This window comes from Globicephala melas, chromosome 7, assembly GCF_963455315.2.
Source record: "Globicephala melas chromosome 7, mGloMel1.2, whole genome shotgun sequence".
In the NCBI taxonomy this organism is placed as follows: domain Eukaryota; kingdom Metazoa; phylum Chordata; class Mammalia; order Artiodactyla; family Delphinidae; genus Globicephala; species Globicephala melas.
Window position 1 is genome coordinate 8,060,116 of NC_083320.1, and position 16,115 is coordinate 8,076,230.

The following is a 16,115-nucleotide window of genomic DNA, read 5'->3' on the forward strand; positions in this document are numbered from 1 at the left end:
TTCAACCCCTGGTCAGGGAACTAGATCCCGCATGCGGCAATGAAGATCACACATGCTGCAACTAAGACCCAGCACATCCAAATGAATTAAATAAATTAAAAAATTTTTTTAAAAAGAAAAGAAACCACACGCACACAAACATCACTGGCAGCAGTAGCATCAAATGCATATTGACCACCCAGCTCTGAACTCTGAGACAGCCTTTGGTTCCATGGAATGCTTTTTTTTTTTTTTTAATTTATTTATTTTGGCTACTCGATGTGGCATGCGGGATCTTAGTTCCCAACCAGGGATTGAACCCAGGCCCTCTGCATGGGGAGCACAGAGTCTTAACCACTGGACCACCAGGGAAGTCCCCCATGGAATGTTTTTATTTTTTTTTTTAATTATTTTATTTTATTTATTTTTGGCTGTGTCAGGTCTTCATTGCTGCACACAGGCTTTCTCTAGTTGCGGCGAGCAGAGGCTACTCTTCATTGTGATGCGCGTGCTTCTCATTGTGGTGGTTTCTCTTGTTGTGGAGCTCGGGCTCTAGGCACACAGGCTTCAGTTGTTGTGGTGCATGGGCTTAGTTGCTCCGCGGTATGTGGAATCTTCCTGGACCGGAGATCAAACCCGTGTCCCCTTCATTGGCAGGCAGATTCTTAACCACTGCGCCACCAGGGAAGTCCCCCACCATGGAAGTTCCCCACCATGGAATGCTTTTAAATTGTTGCACTTATTGAAGGAAATGTATTCAAAGTTAAAAAAAAAAAAAAAGGCATTTACTCAAATTTCTTAGAATGACTTTATAAGTGACTTGGTTTATTCAAATCATCCCCCAAATAACTCCTCTCAATTACAAGAGGATAAGCAAGATTATTGTCACTTGAATGTTTCATATATATTATAATGATTACTTTTGTGTTGGGCTAAAGTGTGTATTTTGAGCTATACAGTACGCTCTCTGAATGGTGCACAGGACACCCCTGTATAATCAAGCCGTACATGATTGGTCTACCTATTTACAGAACTGGAATTTCATTTCACTGTTTTGTGTTATTACAGAAGCTGATAATAGTCATTGGTTTTCTTTCATGGTACATTGTTGGTCATACGTATTGGTTACTTGGGGCCAAACCCTTGGCCAGAGTTGTAATCCACGTTATCTCTTCTGGCAGATTGTCTACTGATTATTACTCTTTTAATTGGCTTGTATTCAGCAACGATCTATAATGCATCTGGTAGAATTAGGCTAAGGTTTTTCTTGGAGGGTTCACATTTACTTAAAAGTAGACGTTTTATGATATTGAAATGATTTTATGACCATAGTGATCCTCAAGCATTTCCAGGCTCAAATGATATCATTATGGCACAGAATTCTGGGAGCTCAGTTGTGGATCTGGTGGCATTTTGAAGGAGGCGCACAGTCATTTGCAGAGGAAAACCTTGCCTCTGTCCACAAACACCTCCTCTGCCTCCCAGGCAGTCAAGTAGCCACTGGGAGTGCCCACTGAAAAATGTCATTGCATAACAAGAGACTACCATTCAGAAGTCAAGGGACTTCCCTGGTGGCTCAGTGGTTAAGAATCCTCCTGCCAACGCAGGGGGCATGGATTCGATCCCTGGTCCAGGAAGATCCCACATGCCGCAGAGCAACTAAGCCCGTGCGCCACAACTACTGAGTCTGCGCTCTAGAGCCCACGAACCACAACTGCTAAAGCCCACATGCCATAACTACTGAAGCCCGCTCACTCAAAGGCCCGTGCTCTGCAACAAGAGAAGCCACTGCATGGGCTTCCCTGGTGGCGCAGTGGTTGAGAGTCCGCCTGCCGATGCAGGGGACACGGGTTCGTGCCCTGATCCGGGAAGATCCCACAGGCCGCGGAGCGGCTGGGCCCGTGAGCCATGGCCACTGAACCTGCGCGTCCGGAGCCTGTGCTCCACAACGGGCGAGGCCACAACAGTGAGAGGCCCGCGTACCGCAAAGAAAAAAAAAAAAATGGATTCAGACCACACTGTCTCCAAGGAAAGGAATGAGCTCCTGGGGAGACATGCTCACCACGAGGCTGACTAGTAGAGCAGCTCACCAGGGACAATGTTGACAGAGGGGTCAGAATTGTAGAAACCACTGCCACTTCCTCCTGCGACTGGAACCCACCCTTCCTCAGCCCCTTCAAGGCTAGGTGACTGCCCAGCATCGCTATCCAGCAGGTCATGGCCCCGGGCTCCAGTGGAAACCACAAGAGTCAGACTTGGGACATTGGAGGGAAACTGGCAAAAAGGACCCAGAGAATAACTATGTGAGAAGGGGTAGAAGTTTTCCTAGGATACAGAATGGCATTGAAGCTGAATTTCTATGTCAGAAAAGTACGTACATATTTTGTGAATCTTGATATATAGGGTCAAATGCTTTCTAGAAAGGTTTGTATCAGTGTCCACCCTTTGCTGTCCCTCACCCTACTGATACCAGTCACCTCCTGGGCTGTGTTGACAAAGGGCACTGCCATGAGCACAGGGCCTCCAACCACCTGACCACCTGCAGCCGAGGGAGCCTGCATGAGGCTCATGCAGGCCTCTAGGAGCCAGGCTGTGGAACCGCTTCCCAAGAATCCTTTCCCAAAGTCTGCTTAGTTCAGCAAATATTCCCTGAGCCCTGGTGATGGTCCTTCTGCAAGATCAGCTTTTTCTAGACATGACTGTCCTTCAATATGTTAATAGGCTTTCTGTGAAAAAATTCCAGGTCAAAAAAACTTGGGATGAGCTGCATGCTAAACCTTATTCTTGGCAACTCCTTGGTATATTAAAAACCCAGTGAGTTCCATGGAAAGAAGACACTTTTTAACACTGTTTAGCCCAGCACTTTTCCAAACAGGGGATCTCACCTCTCAGGCACAACTTGGGGCAGAGAGACAGTTGGGAGGCACCAGGCTGCATAAAGATGAGGGGTCTCACCTCTTATCCAGGAGCCTCCCAGAGCAATTGAGTTAGTTAAATGAGACTGTTTGGCTATGAGGCACAGCTGGGAACACTGGAAGTTCAATGAGTCCCTGGGAGATCAGAGGACCAGAGAGTACTGGGGTTAGAGATGAGGGAAGGGGGCGCTCCAGGCTGGTGATGCAAGAGGGGCAGCTCAGATGACCCTGGGCCCTCCCTTCCCCGCTGGCTGGGAATGAGTGGAGCAGTACTCTGCAGTCCTGCTGAGAGATGGACAGCTAGCATCATAGCCTCTTCTGAGGCTGATTCACCTCCCTCTGTTCCCTCTCAACCTGGAAACCACACCAGAGAAGCGATCCCCCACACATATGTGCTCCTCCCTCTTCAAGCTGTCTTTGTTCATGGAGGCCTGTTTGGCCTTGGAGACTGGAACCTGGAGCCCTGTATTCTCCTGTTTCCTAGTATGACTCAGAGACCACAGAAAACCCACCCTGAACCAGCCCAAGCTGGGAAGAAATTTACTGACTTGTATAATTAAAAAGTCCAGAGATTGTTCTAGCTTCAGGTGTTGCTGGACTCGGGCTCAAGCGATGTCATCAGGACTTAGGGTTCCTCTTCCTCTTGGCTCAATTCTGCTCCTATGTGTGTGGGCTGCAGCCTCAGCTTCTCACTCAGCTGCCTCAGTTCAAGGCTCAGGCCCAAGTTTTTTCCCTTCCCAGCAACTCAATCAAAGATCTCAGGGCTCACTCTGATTGGATCAGCTTGGGTCGTGTGCCAGCTCTGAGCCAATCAGTAGGCATTGGGGGGTGGGAAGGCTTCAGGTACTGTTTGGCCAGGACTGAGTCACATCCTGCCTGTGGGGCATGATTATGATTGGGGGAGAGGAAATTCTCCAGGAGGCAAACTGGACAGTTTCAGGAAATTATTGCCAAGAGAAGGGTGAAGGCTGCTGGTGGCAAAAACAACAGATGTCCCGAGTACCTTCTGGAATTCTCACCAGCATCTGCTTCCTGCAAGGGATCTGCTCCCTGCCGAGAGCCTCACAGCTGGGCCCCAGCATGGGTGCCTGTGAAATGAGCTTGTCTCAAATGACCACCTGGCACTTCTTGTTGCCATGGGCAGCAGGCTTGATGGAGAGCTCATGAGGGCATACACCCTTCCAAGCTGGGTTCTTGGCTATGCCCAGGACTTCATGGAATCCACACCAGCCACTGGCTGCTAGGCCCTCTCCATAAATAATGCACACATCATTCACCCAGTATATAAGGTCAATGTCCCAGGCAGCCTTAGAATGTTTCAGCCGCATTTCGTAATTTGAGCTTTCATCATCTCTCTGAGCTCAGATCAGACCCAGGCTGAGGTCTCTGGAGAGGAGGTACCTGAGGACAGCCCTGCCCTTGCTTTCAAAGGCTTGAGGTTGGGAGGGACAAGCAGCCACACTGCAGAACTGGACTGCCCCAAGTAAAGCTGTTACCGGGCTTTTCATCCTCCTGAAGCAGCTCCCACCAGGAGGGAACCACAGGGTGGCCAGGGGCTTGAGGCAGGGCAGGGCTGGCCTGCATCCGGGACACAGGAAGCCACAGCGGAGGCTGGACATCAGGGCCCTGGTAGGACTGGATCTAGGAGGGCTTTGGGCCCCTGGGCCAGCAGTGGAGCTGTGGAGAGGTGACCCCAGATGCTGACACTCAGGTCTGGGGCAGACTGGCAGGCAGCTCAGAGTTCCAGGGAGTGCAGCTGGGAAGCCCGGACCCCCACCCCCAATTCCAAGCAGCTGAAGGCCCTAAGGCTGCACTCAGGGCAGCAGCCACTGTGAGCCGTCCTACCATAGGGCCCAGAGACAGCCAAGAGCCGGGCCTGCCCAAGGCGGGTGTTCTGCACACGAAGCCTTTGAACAGAACTAAACAAGAGGGAGCCCAGGGGTCCAGAACCCAGGGAAGGTCCATGGCTCCACAGGAGCCAACCCTGGCCTCAGCTCTGGCTCTGTCTGGGGAGGCCTGGGGTCTCCCCTCCAGGAAAAAAAGGACCAGACCCCTGAGACGGGCCATCAGCGGCCCAGAGGGAAGGCTTCGGAAATGAGCACCGACTTTCATGTCTGACTGAGGTGCCAGCAACAGAGAGGGAGGAAGAGCATGTTGCTGGGGGCTGGGAGTTGCTGTGGCTGCGTTTCCTAGGTCCAGGGGCCACTGAAGGTCTCTTTCCTGGACTGAGCAGAACGCAGGGGAGCCGCATGCAGTTCCCTATGCCCACCAGAGGGCGCCTGTTCCTCACAAATCTTCCAACTTGGGCTCCTTGGGCGCCCTGTCTGCCCTTGGAGGGGACGTTAGGAGTAGGATCAAGGTGACCCTGGGCCCTGAGGGTCCCAGGTAGTGATAAATTGTGTACTAAGCTCCGGACTAGAGAAAAGTGGGTTCTGCTGAAGGCAACAAGGGCCGTTCCAGACCAAACCTTTGGAGGTATGAGGCAGTGCAGATGGGAAAGGGGAGCTTTCCCGGGAGCTCAGCGCAGACGTGAGACCCTCAGAAAGGCAGCTCTGGGCCATGGCACATGCCTCATGCTATTCCCTTCCTGAAGAGGAGGAGATGATAGAGGCCCAACAGAGTTCAGTTACTTGCTCCATACGAACATGGCTGCATGTCTGTGTCTGGACAGGGCTAACTAAGCTTCTGTCCTCCTTTCTGGGGGGTTTGGGGGTTATAGTTCCAAACTGGGTTACACCTGATCCCAGCTCCATATGTCATCTGTTATGTGGTCTTCCTAGACCCCTTCCCCTGCCTTGGAGACCGCCTCTAGGCCCCCTCTAGGGCCTGGGGAACATCCTCAGGACGAGCCGCCCTGGGCAGCAGGACAAGGAACATCTGGTCTTGCCTCAAGGGGCCAGCAGCCCAGCCTGGCAGGGCACGTGGGATGGGCACACAGGGTCAGAGGGTCCCTGGTTCCAAAGCCTTGGTCAGGCCTTGACTCAGCAGTTAGGGGATAGCTCAAGGGAACACGTGCAGCCTGGGGCCTCCACACTGCATCCTCACTCCACACTCCACAGGCTCCAGCTCCTGTGAAGGGCGAGGCCCTCCCAGAACACGGGTGCCTGGCAGAAACCACAAGTGTGGGAGAGATGAGGTGTGGAATGCCATCCCACCACCAGGAGGTGTCCTGCTCTGGCTTTCCTGCTCCTCTCCGGATCTCTGGAGCCTAGAACAGCGCCTGGCACAGACAGAGCATTTGGTAAATAAGTGAGTGGGGGGATGAATGAACAAATGAATGGAATGGACAGAATACTTACCATGTGCAGGAAAACTTGGTAAGAAGTGGCCCCTGACCTCAGTGGTGGACAGCCAAAAAGCACACAAACAGGTAAATATACAAGCTCACATTGCTTGTATGAGAATTGCTGTGCGGCCAAGGGAGAACTGGGGACTAGGGAAGGCCTCTCTGGGGAAATAATGTTAGTACTGAGGCCTAACACGGAGCAAGTAGTGAGAAGTCGGAGCAGGCATTCCTGGGGCGGAAAGAGCAAGTGCAAAGGCCCTGAGGGAGGACCAAGCTTGCCACGGGCACAAGGAGGCTGATGTGGCTGGTGAGTAAGGGAGGCCGGGCAGAGGGAGAGGTGGCCCTGGTGTCGGAGCTGTCACTGGGAGGGACTGTGCCCAGTTTGGTGGGCTCCCTGGTGTGACTAGGCTTGTCTCTCCTGGCTATGCCCTCGCCCTGGCCCACTGTGTTCACACCTCAGCCTTGGTTACTCTGGCCTGCCCAGGCCTCTCTCCCGCCCTCCAGACCTGTGCACACAACAGCCTCAAACACAGTGAGGCCACCACGTGGCACCAGACCTTCAGTTCCTGCCCCTTTCAGGTGTGCCAGAGGGCTCAGGCCTGAGCCTGGGATCCTTGGTGGGAACTGCGTCCAACATCCAATTATGTCATCCGAGTCTAGACGCTTTACCCCACATGATGACCCAGTTCTCTCCCTCCCAGCACCTTCCCTTAATCCAGTCCCCTCCCCAACACTACCTCCGCAGATGTCACTTTAGTGCTTCCCAGGGAGTTTTCCTATTTAAAATCTCCACGCTTCCCCAAATCCTACCTCCGTACCTGGCTCAGATTGCCTGTCCCTGCCTCTACCTTTTGCCCATGTGCCCTCTGTGGCCTCCTGAATCAGGGCTGCCCACGCACTGCTCCTCCCCCACAAAAAACAACCCCCACACGCATCTTTTTTTCATCCTCCTGACCCTTCCAGTCTCAGCGTCAATGCCACCTCCCCCGGGAAGCCCTCCCTGCTTTGTCAGTTCCTCTTGTCCTTGTGCCGAGAGCACCTGTATCAATAGCCCATCTTAAGGAGTTGTAAATTGATACCTGGTTATTAACATTTGCTCGCCCCCATTCACACACCCTCACAAACTTGTCTTGAAGACAGATGACTCCTTAATGCAAGTGGTGGGGGCCTGAGAGGGAGGGAGGGAGGGAGGGAGAAGGGTGTAGATGAAATACCCCAGTCTTCTTCCATCAGGAGGCGCTGGGGTCCCAAGGCTATGCAAGGAATGCCACGTGGCCAGTGTCAGAGGGCAGGGGTGAGGAGGGAGAGTGTGCAGCTTCTGGGTCCCTACCCCATCCTCTGCCCAGTCAGCCCCCCTGCAGGACAGACTCGGGTACTCCAGGCTGAGGAAAGTGCATTCAGGAGGGACAAGAGGCAGCCAGTGTCATCCAGCCGGCAGAGGTGGGTCCTGCAGCCTCTCCACCTTAAAATCAAATTCCAGGCTCCAACCCTGCGGTTTCAACCCTCCCTGACCCCTGGAGAAGGCATACCACACACCATGGGTGCTTGCAGGGAGCTTCAGCCCATGAAGCTCATCTGTGGGCCCCAGAAGTTTCTTAGAGTGCTCTGAACAGTCACCTCTCTCCCTGAGGGCCTGAGTTTGAGGTCACACTTCGTTTGCTCTGACTCACTGCTTACCTGTCTATCAAAACAGCTCACCTACCACCCCTGTGTTTAAGAGGTAGGGTGCTGACCCCTGCTGCCCCACCCCACCAGACACCAAGGTATTTGTTTCTCCTGGAGGCCAGAGTTTGGAAAACGAGGGCAAGGCTGCATTATTGCCCTGGAACTATATCCTAAGGGACCAGAAGGTACCACATGTCACCACCAGGGGGAGCCATTCTGTGGCCAGGAAAATCCAGTAAGGCCTTTGAGGTGAAGGACCAGCTACCAGCTGCCCACACTGGGAGGTGGCATCTCTGGGATCTTTGGCCCTGGGCTCACACACACCCCACCCCACCCCCTGGTTCCACAGAGGGCAGCCCCACTCATAGCCCGTTCCCCCAGAGTGCCTGGAGATGTATACACCTCCTGCCAGGGCAACCGGGTTAACGTGGCAGCACCCAATGACAGGGTCCTGAGAAGAGGCTCCCAGTACAAATCAGTAGGAGGGGACTAACCTGGTAAGTGGCTCCCCTTCCAGCCCAAAGCCCCAGCGGTCCCACCACATCCCACCAGCCAACTGCAGCTCAGTCTTAGACTAGCATGGCCACCCAACAGACCCTGCTGCCCAAGGGGCACATCTCCCCGCCCCCCCAACTGGTGTCTTCAAATCCACTGTCCCCAGGAAGGACAGCTGGGCCAGAGCTCAAGATCCTCCCCTCTTCTCCTTGCCCCCGAAACCAAAAGAAGAAAAACAGAAACCAGAAGAAACCAAAACAGAAAAACCAGGCTTGAGACAGCTTTGTTAGAACAACTCAGCAAAATAAAATTCCGGTTTATTGTTGGACAACATTGTTTCACACATACATCAAACAGGCCAAAAAAAATAAACAGCAACTTCATAGACAAAAAAAGGAAAAAAAAGAAACCTTTTATCTTTGGCCTTTTTAACCATCTCATACAAACCAACTACTTATAGTACAGCTAAGTACATACACAAAAAAAGTTACTGGAATGCTCGGAATAAGATTGTTTTTTTGTTGTTGTTTTTGCTTTTTTTACAAGGTTTTTTTTCTCCTTTGAGATTATAATGAACATGGTCACACCACAAGTAAAGTCAGAAGTAGGACAGAGAACGCTCCGAAGGCTGGTTTGGTCATCCGAGATCATTAAAAATGGCTGACCCCCTAACAATATGTACAAAAATATAAAATGTAAATAAAAAATACAAACAAATTTTCCTTTTTAAAGTACTTTAAGAAAAAAAGCAGGGCCTTGGAAGTTTTGGTTCTTTTCCCCTCCCCTGTTGCAAATTCGCGTTGTGGTTTTGGTTGGGTGGTGGAGAGCGCGTGTCATCTGCGGTGGCACTGCCCGCAGTGGGCGGGCGGGCAGGCGGGACTCTCTACTCGAAGGTGACCACGTTTAGATTCTGAGACGGGAAGTGGAGGGTGAATAGGTCACGGTGGCCTTTTAAGTTTAACTTTTCCTTTCTTGCTGTCTAGTCATCCTCATCGGTCTTCTGCTTCTTGGTGTCAACATCGTCATCCTGGGAAGGGAAAGATGGTCAAGGTCCCTTTTCAACCCACCGGGCCCACCCACCAACTGCCTCAGCTCCTGCTGGCAGAGCCAAGACAGGCACAAGCAGCCCCAGAGGCCTCCGGGAGGCTGGGCCCATGCTCCTTCCTGTTCCTGCTCAAGATGAGAAGGGAACCACTCGGGACCACCCACCACACCAACTACAACTACTCAAGTCCCATCAGCCTCTCCAGTTTTAGTGCCTCAGATCCCAACCCTCTCACCGCGTCAAGCCAGACCAGACCCACCTCGTCATCTTCAGCTGCCCGTTTGCCTGTAGCGGCCTCAGCCTCCTCATCTTCATCTCCATCCTCTTCCTCACCTGGAGAGAATAAAGCCCAGGTAAAGCACTCTGCCTTCCTTCGCCAACCAGGGAGGGTCTTGGTGTTCTCCCACGCAGTGGCAGCCAGAAACAGGGAGGGGACAGCAAAACTACAGCTCCTTGGGCAAGCTCCCAGTAACAGCCTTGGCAGGATGGAGTGCCCCTGATCCGTCTCTGCTGCCTGACAAACTGGGCCGTCAGGGTACCCACACTGCCCATTTCAGATATCTTGTCTCCAGAGAAATGAAGGCGCAAGCAAAAGCCAGAGAAGCCGACCAACCGATCAGTGTGTGGACGGCACTCTCCAGTGGGAGTGTGACCGTGGTGTTTGGGGCACAGCTCCACACCACTAACCTAAAGCAAGGAAAAAGAGGCCAGCTCTGCGGGTGCAAGCCCCGTCGTAGGTGGTCCATTCGATCTGCCCCCCTGCGGGGAGCCCCCAATCCCTCCCCACTTGCTAGAGGACAGAAAAAGGTACCCCCCCCAAAAAGAGACAAAGCTACTCACCATCACCTTCCTCCTCCTCCTCCTCTTCCTCCCCACCTTCCTCCTCTTCTTCATCTACCTCATTGTCGGCCTCCTGCTCCCCATTTTCCTCGTTCTCCTCGACAGAAAACAGACCAGCTTACAGATGAGGACAGAACATCACTCTGCCCCATCCCTTCTTCCAGACCCTGCCCAATGCTTCTACAGACCAGACCACCTAAGACACGCCCCCTGAAGCTCCACCGAGAGATCCTGACACGTAGCTGTCCAAGGCCTCAGCCCCCCCCCGCCCCCGGATTAAGCCCAAAGTCTAAGTAAGGAATCTTAGCCAGGAGCTGCTACGGGGTCATGTCCAAGGTAGACACTCACAGCATTTCCGTTAGCAGGTGCCTCTCTCCCATTCTCCGCCTCCTCCACAACTTCCTTCTTCTCTTTTAAGTCCTTCAAAACGGAAAAGGAAGCCAGTCAGTCTTTTGGGCAACCCAGGGCTGCCAAAGGAGCCCAGGTCTTCAAGTACGAAGGATGCGGTGCTGATCTGGATGGCCAAAGCTAAAAACTGAATGTTACAGGTGGACGGAGCACAGGATACCGAGTGTCTATGGTCAGGATTTCGTCCTACTTCTCAACCCTTAAAAACAAACACACTTTTAAAAAAAGGGGCCCACCACGGCTGTTCCCCCTGCGGCTTTACTCATGCTCCTTAGGAAAGGAGCCATGTGGCACCACAGCCCGAAACCTGTCTGGCCGGGCGAACGAGCCTGGGAACACTTCACTCACACTCATCACGTACTTGTTTCCAACCAGAGGGAACTCCGCCTCTCACAAATCCTTCTTGGAAGACACCAGGTATGTGCCGTAAATAAATAAGGCAATGGGGGGGAGGGCCCTGACACTGCGGGAGGACTCCCGTGGGTGGACTAGCCTGGGAAGGGGATGGGAGGGAGCTAACCGGCAAAACCGGGGCAGCAGCCTCGCCAGCCAGAAGCCCCGCAGCCGAGCTCGAGCTCCAAGCCCTCAGCAGCGCAGGACCTGGCAAGCGCACGGGTTTTTTTTTTTTTTATCTGAAGGAACCGGAATCCCACCAATCCCTCCATACCCAACAGCTGTCCCAGGAGGTGGCAGACCGATGCCTGGAAATGGGCGCGGTCTCAGGGGACGCTCTCCTCCTGGGCCCGAGAGAGGCCTTTGGGCACTCAGAGGCGCGCCGCCCGCAGCACCCTATTTCCGTCCCTGCCTCTCTCGCCCGTCCGCGGGTCAGCTCTGTGTCCGTCGGACCGCGCCTCGCAAGGCGGCCACGGCCCGGGTTCCAAAGGGCAGCGCCGCCGCGGACACTCCGAAACCCCTTAACTTTTTCAGTGCGGCAGACTCCGCCGCCATCACAGACGTCGAGCGGCGCGCGAGCGGAAAGCGCTCAGCCGCCGTCCTGCGAACAGCCCCCGGGCACCTGCCGGCCCCGTCCTCCAGCTTCTCCCCGTGCAGTCCACAGCGGACCCCGGCGCCGCCCGCTCCCGCCCCCTGGTGGCCGGAGCCCCGGGGAGCTGTGGGGGCGGGGAGGTCGCGGCGCGCAGGCGCGCACCCCCGCCCGGCGGGCTTTGCGCGCGGGCCTCTGCACGCACCGCGCGCGCGGAGCACGTGGCCCGGAGCCGCCGAGTGCGCCCCTGACCCCGGAGACCCGGCGCCCGCGGGCGGCACTGGCACCGCCGAGCGCGCACCAGTTGGTCTGCTGTCTTTCCCGGCCTCTGGACGCACCCGCCGCCTCCCCGCGCAGACCTAGATGCGCGGTATCTAAGTCTCTGCATTTGGCGGGCAAAGTCCCGCGGGAGGCTGCCCCGAAGTCCGCGGGGCCTTTTCAGTCCCACAGCCCGAGGCCGTCGGAGACGCACTCCACAGGGCTATATTGCTCTTAAGGGGAAATCACCTTAGAGGAAAACGAAAGCCCGCGTTGGGTAGGGCTGACCCTCCCCTCCGAACTAGTTCCCCGGCTGGGCCCAGTGAGGGCCGGAGGGAGCCCCTGCGGAGATCCGGGTCCCAATCTCCGCTCCTTCGGGGGAGTCGCTCCTGGGAAAGAACCAGAGGTGACGCCAGGGGTACAGGGGTTAAGGAGACGCCAAGGTGACTCGCGCCCGTCCCTGCAGGGGGGCACGACAGTGGCGCGGACAAGGGCCGAAAGATAAAAAAGCGATCCCTCCTGAAAGTACCGTGGTCCCGCCGAGGGCGGAGACACTCCCCGGGGCAGGCAGCGGGACCGATGCGGCGCGCAGGAGCGGAGCTGCGCCAAACGCGCAGGGCCTCAAAACCGAGGGCAGTGAACCCGCAGCACCGGGCCCCAACAGCCTCTGGTGCCCGGTTCGACTCCGCAACAAGCCAGTCGCGGCCGCAGCTTTTGTTCGCCCGCGTAGCCTCCGGAGCAGCCGCAAATACGGTGCCCCCGGGCAGCCGCGGGGGGCGCCCATCATCGCCCCGGCGCGCCGCTCCTTCACTTTCCGTTTCCTCCCCTCCGGCGCGTGGGCTCGCCTCCTCCTCAGTCAAGCCCGGTATTGCCGGAGAATTATTGAAGCTGGGCGGCTGCTCCCGGCACACTGCCCCCAACCCCGGACGCCCACCCCCACCTCCCCGAGGGCACCCAGGGCGGAGAAGACCTTCACACCTCCGCGGAGACAACCGACGTCGCGGCCCGCCGGCCCGCCGCCCCACTCCGCCTTATCAGAGCTTAGTCCAGATAAGCCTCCTCGGACCCACTACAAGGCGCGAAACGCGGCGGTCCGGCGCCGAACAAAGAGCAGCGCCACCGGCGGGCGCTCGCCGCGGAGCCGCCACTTCCCGCAGCCGGTCTGCGCCCGCACACGCGCCCCCCCCCAGCACTTCCGATTCCAAACGCGCCGGAGTTTCAAAGTTATTTCCGTGCGCCCCGCGGGCCGACGACCCCCAGCCCGGCCCCTATCCTCCCGCCGCCACTCAGACGAGTCCCAAACAAGTTTCGAGAGCCGTGGAGCAGCCTCCCCTCGAGCCTCTCAGCCTCCGCGCCAGCCCCTCCGGGTCCCTGAGGGGCCCCGGCCCACTCCCCGACGGGCATCACGTTTGCCCGCGGTGCTTCCCGCCCCCTCCCCCGCAAGCACAAAGAGTGGGCTGCCTGGGGGCCTAGGCTGGGGGCGGGCGGGCTCCCCGCAGAAGGGAGCAACAGCGGGCTCGGGGTACCCAGGTGCCGCGCGCCAAACACCGCTCCGGTGGTGGCGGCGCGCGAACCCCAAAGGGGCGGGCGGCGTCTAACCTCACCTTGGTGGTGATTTCGGAGCTGGTGTCCACGGCCGCGTCTGACATGATGGGGCACGCCGGTGATCCGATGCACGGATTGAAAAGAAAGCGGGAATTCGACGACTCTGGCGATAAAGCTGCCGGAGTCCGCGGCGGCGGAGGAGGCGCGCGGCGGAGGTGGCTGCGGCGAGCGCGGAGCCGGACACAGGAACAATGCAAAGATGGCTTTTCAGAGCAGCCAGTGGAGAACTCACGCGGCGCCAGAACCTTTAATATAGATTAGTGGGCGGCGCTCGGCCTCCCTTGCCCGAATGCTATTGGCTTGCAGCAGGGAGCGGGCGCTCACTCATTGGCTCGATTCCGAACAATGGGCAAGCGTGCTTAAAGCGGCAGTGCCCTCGTGCGTCCCGCGCTGCGCAGTCGCCGACCGTACTGTCATTCAAGGCCCGAGTTTGCTGGGTCTCGTCGGCACCAACGCCGTGGGGGAGGGGCGCGCGCTCGCGCTCGGGGCACGCGCTCCCGCCGCTGTTTTGCTTGGGGCTGCTGACGCAGAAAGCCAAAGCGCGGCAAAGCTGCGCGCCCAGCCCCCGGTCCTCACCCCTCCCCGCGCTTGCTCGGAAGAAGTGGGGGAGGAAAGAGGAGGAGGCTGCCGGCCCACACGACGGCTGCCAGCGAGGGGGAGGGGAAGGCCGGGTGCTGGGCTGTGCTCGCCCCGGGCGGTGCCCTGCACATTGCCCGTATGCCCACCCCCCGCGCCTTGGCACATCCCACCACGAGCTGTCCCAGCGCAAGTCGGCGGAAGCCCCACGACGAGCAATGAGGGCGTGAGGCTAAGACCCGCGTACTTGGGGCGCCCCGTCTTCTACCAAGTCCACCTCCTCTGCCCAGCTCCCGGCGCCCGGAGTCTGGGGAGGTGACCCCGTCGTCCACTCCCAGCCCCGGCGTCTGCCGCCTAAGCCAGCCTACGAGTGGGTTCCGTGCCAAGCACGCACACTCGGGGATTCGTGCATCGAGGGGACTCGAGAGCCTGTGTAGGCTCTGCCCTCGAACAGGACAGCCCGCGGGCGTCGCACCACACAACGGTCCCCGCACTTTAGGTTTCTGGTTTGCGCCTGCCCCGAGCGGTCACTGCCGTCGCGACAGCTACTGGGATCCTTCCAGGGCCCGGCCTTCGAGTCTATCGCTCTCCCACACCGCTTAAGACTCTGCCAAGGGCACATGAACTTATTCTTTGCGGGGTTATTCGAGGGAAAATAATCGTCCCTTAGACCAGTTGATCTAGTCCTTGGGGGCTCCATGAAGTTTGGGGCGCCATTTAGGGAACACGCGGAGCCCGAAGAAGGGAACCATTAAGACGCCACACTCAAGATGGCGTTGGACTCGGCAAGCCTGGCGTGACGTGGCGACCCAACCCACTCGGACTATCTGAAAACCGTCGGCGAGACTCTCCTTATCACCGTCGCATTTGGCTGTCGAACTAAGAAACCAGCTGTGTGGGAGGAAAGATTAGAATAAGTGGAAAGACGGTCCAGGAAAATACCTGTGCCACACACAAGATGGCGACAGATAGGGTTCATCCCCGTGTTGCCAGAAGGGGGCGCCCGACACGGAAGGCGGGACTCGGGAGAAGCGAGTGCACACTGGCTGAGAGTGGCGGGCGAACACAAAGTTGACGCTTTGCGTCTTGCCATTGGCAGGTTCCGCTGTCTGTCTCTTGGGGCCGCCGATTTGGGAATGGAGAAAACCCGGAGTCTGGGATTATGGAAGAGGGACGGATGCCAAGTCCTGCAGTGCTTGAAGTCGGGGGCGAGAGGAGAGGCTGAGTGGGTCGCCCTTCTTGGCTTTCTTAGCTCAGGGGCCAAGTGGCCCCATTCCCACCGCGAGACCCCGTTAACTGAGCTCACCCCGCACTCTCCCGGCTGCCTCCCCAGGCCCCGGACTCGGCTGCCCAGCTGCGAGCAGGCGCGTAGGGCCACCCGGATCTGGGTCCCCTCCCACTCCCCCTGTCCCTCGCGCCTCAGGCCGGCATCCCCTTTACATCTGCCAGTCTGGCCGCTGGCCTGTGGGGGCTTTCCCAAGCGAATTGTCCTTTAGGGAGGGAGAAGCCCGGGCTCCCTGTCCTTTGGCGGGGAGAAACGTGGGGCAGGTGCTGGTCAGGGCAGGGGCACGGCGCCACCTCCCGCTGCCTGGCGGTCGCCATCCCGTCCCTTTTACGCAGCGGCGGAGGGGGCGCCCTCCGGGTCCCCGCCCTGCCCCAGGGCGCCCCAATGGCTGGAGGTGGGATTTTCCCCAGGGCGGGCGCGCGCCAATCCAAGGGACTCGCAATGGTGAGGACCACGAGTCCAAACCTTTTGTTCGGTCCCCTCCCGCCCGCCATCAGTTGCCTTCATTGCGACGCGGACCTGAGGCCGCCCTTCGCCCCAGAGGAGGAAGGTTCTCCTTGGCTGCTGCAGCCGCGACCCTTCCTTTGTGTCACATTATCCGAGACGTGGAGGGATTGTGCGGTATCATAAATGGGGTAGAAGAGCGCCTTTTACCTGCGGCGCAACCATTAAACTCTGGTTACCCTGGAGGGGATTGTTTGGTCCACAAAACCCAGATGCATTGAGAGCTTGTTCTGTGCCGCATTTAAGCGATTGAGCCTTCTTCCCTGTCTGGA

The 16,115-nt window shown here is 57.0% G+C and overlaps 1 protein-coding gene across 2 annotated transcripts; it reads right to left on the reverse strand.

Moving 5' to 3' along the window:
- Window positions 1–8,622: 8,622 nt before the first annotated feature.
- On the reverse strand, window positions 8,623–13,715 carry PTMA (prothymosin alpha). 2 transcript variants are annotated; one of them, XM_030874667.2, is made up of 5 exons: window positions 13,478–13,715; window positions 10,574–10,645; window positions 10,226–10,322; window positions 9,645–9,718; window positions 8,623–9,367 (listed from the first exon to the last, which is right to left on the reverse strand). In XM_030874667.2, the coding sequence occupies exons 1-5, from the start codon at window positions 13,520–13,522 to the stop codon at window positions 9,320–9,322; spliced, it is 336 nt and encodes a 111-aa protein (XP_030730527.1). In that variant the 5' UTR covers window positions 13,523–13,715; the 3' UTR covers window positions 8,623–9,319. The 2 variants fall into 2 exon arrangements, with proteins under 2 accessions (XP_030730527.1, XP_030730623.1); XM_030874763.2 differs by having other exon boundaries at window positions 10,226–10,319; window positions 13,478–13,714.
- Between the last annotated feature and the right edge of the window lie 2,400 nt (window positions 13,716–16,115).

Coding starts and splice junctions, on each gene's coding strand:
- PTMA (XM_030874667.2), bottom strand. CDS start 13,522: ATGTCAGACGCGGCCGTGGACACCAGCTCCGAAATCACCACCAAG. Junction 10,323..10,573: donor CACCTGCTAACGGAAATGCT/GTGAGTGTCTAC, acceptor TTTTCTGTCGAG/GAGAACGAGGAAAATGGGGA. Junction 9,368..9,644: donor GGGCAGCTGAAGATGACGAG/GTGGGTCTGGTC, acceptor TTCCCTTCCCAG/GATGACGATGTTGACACCAA.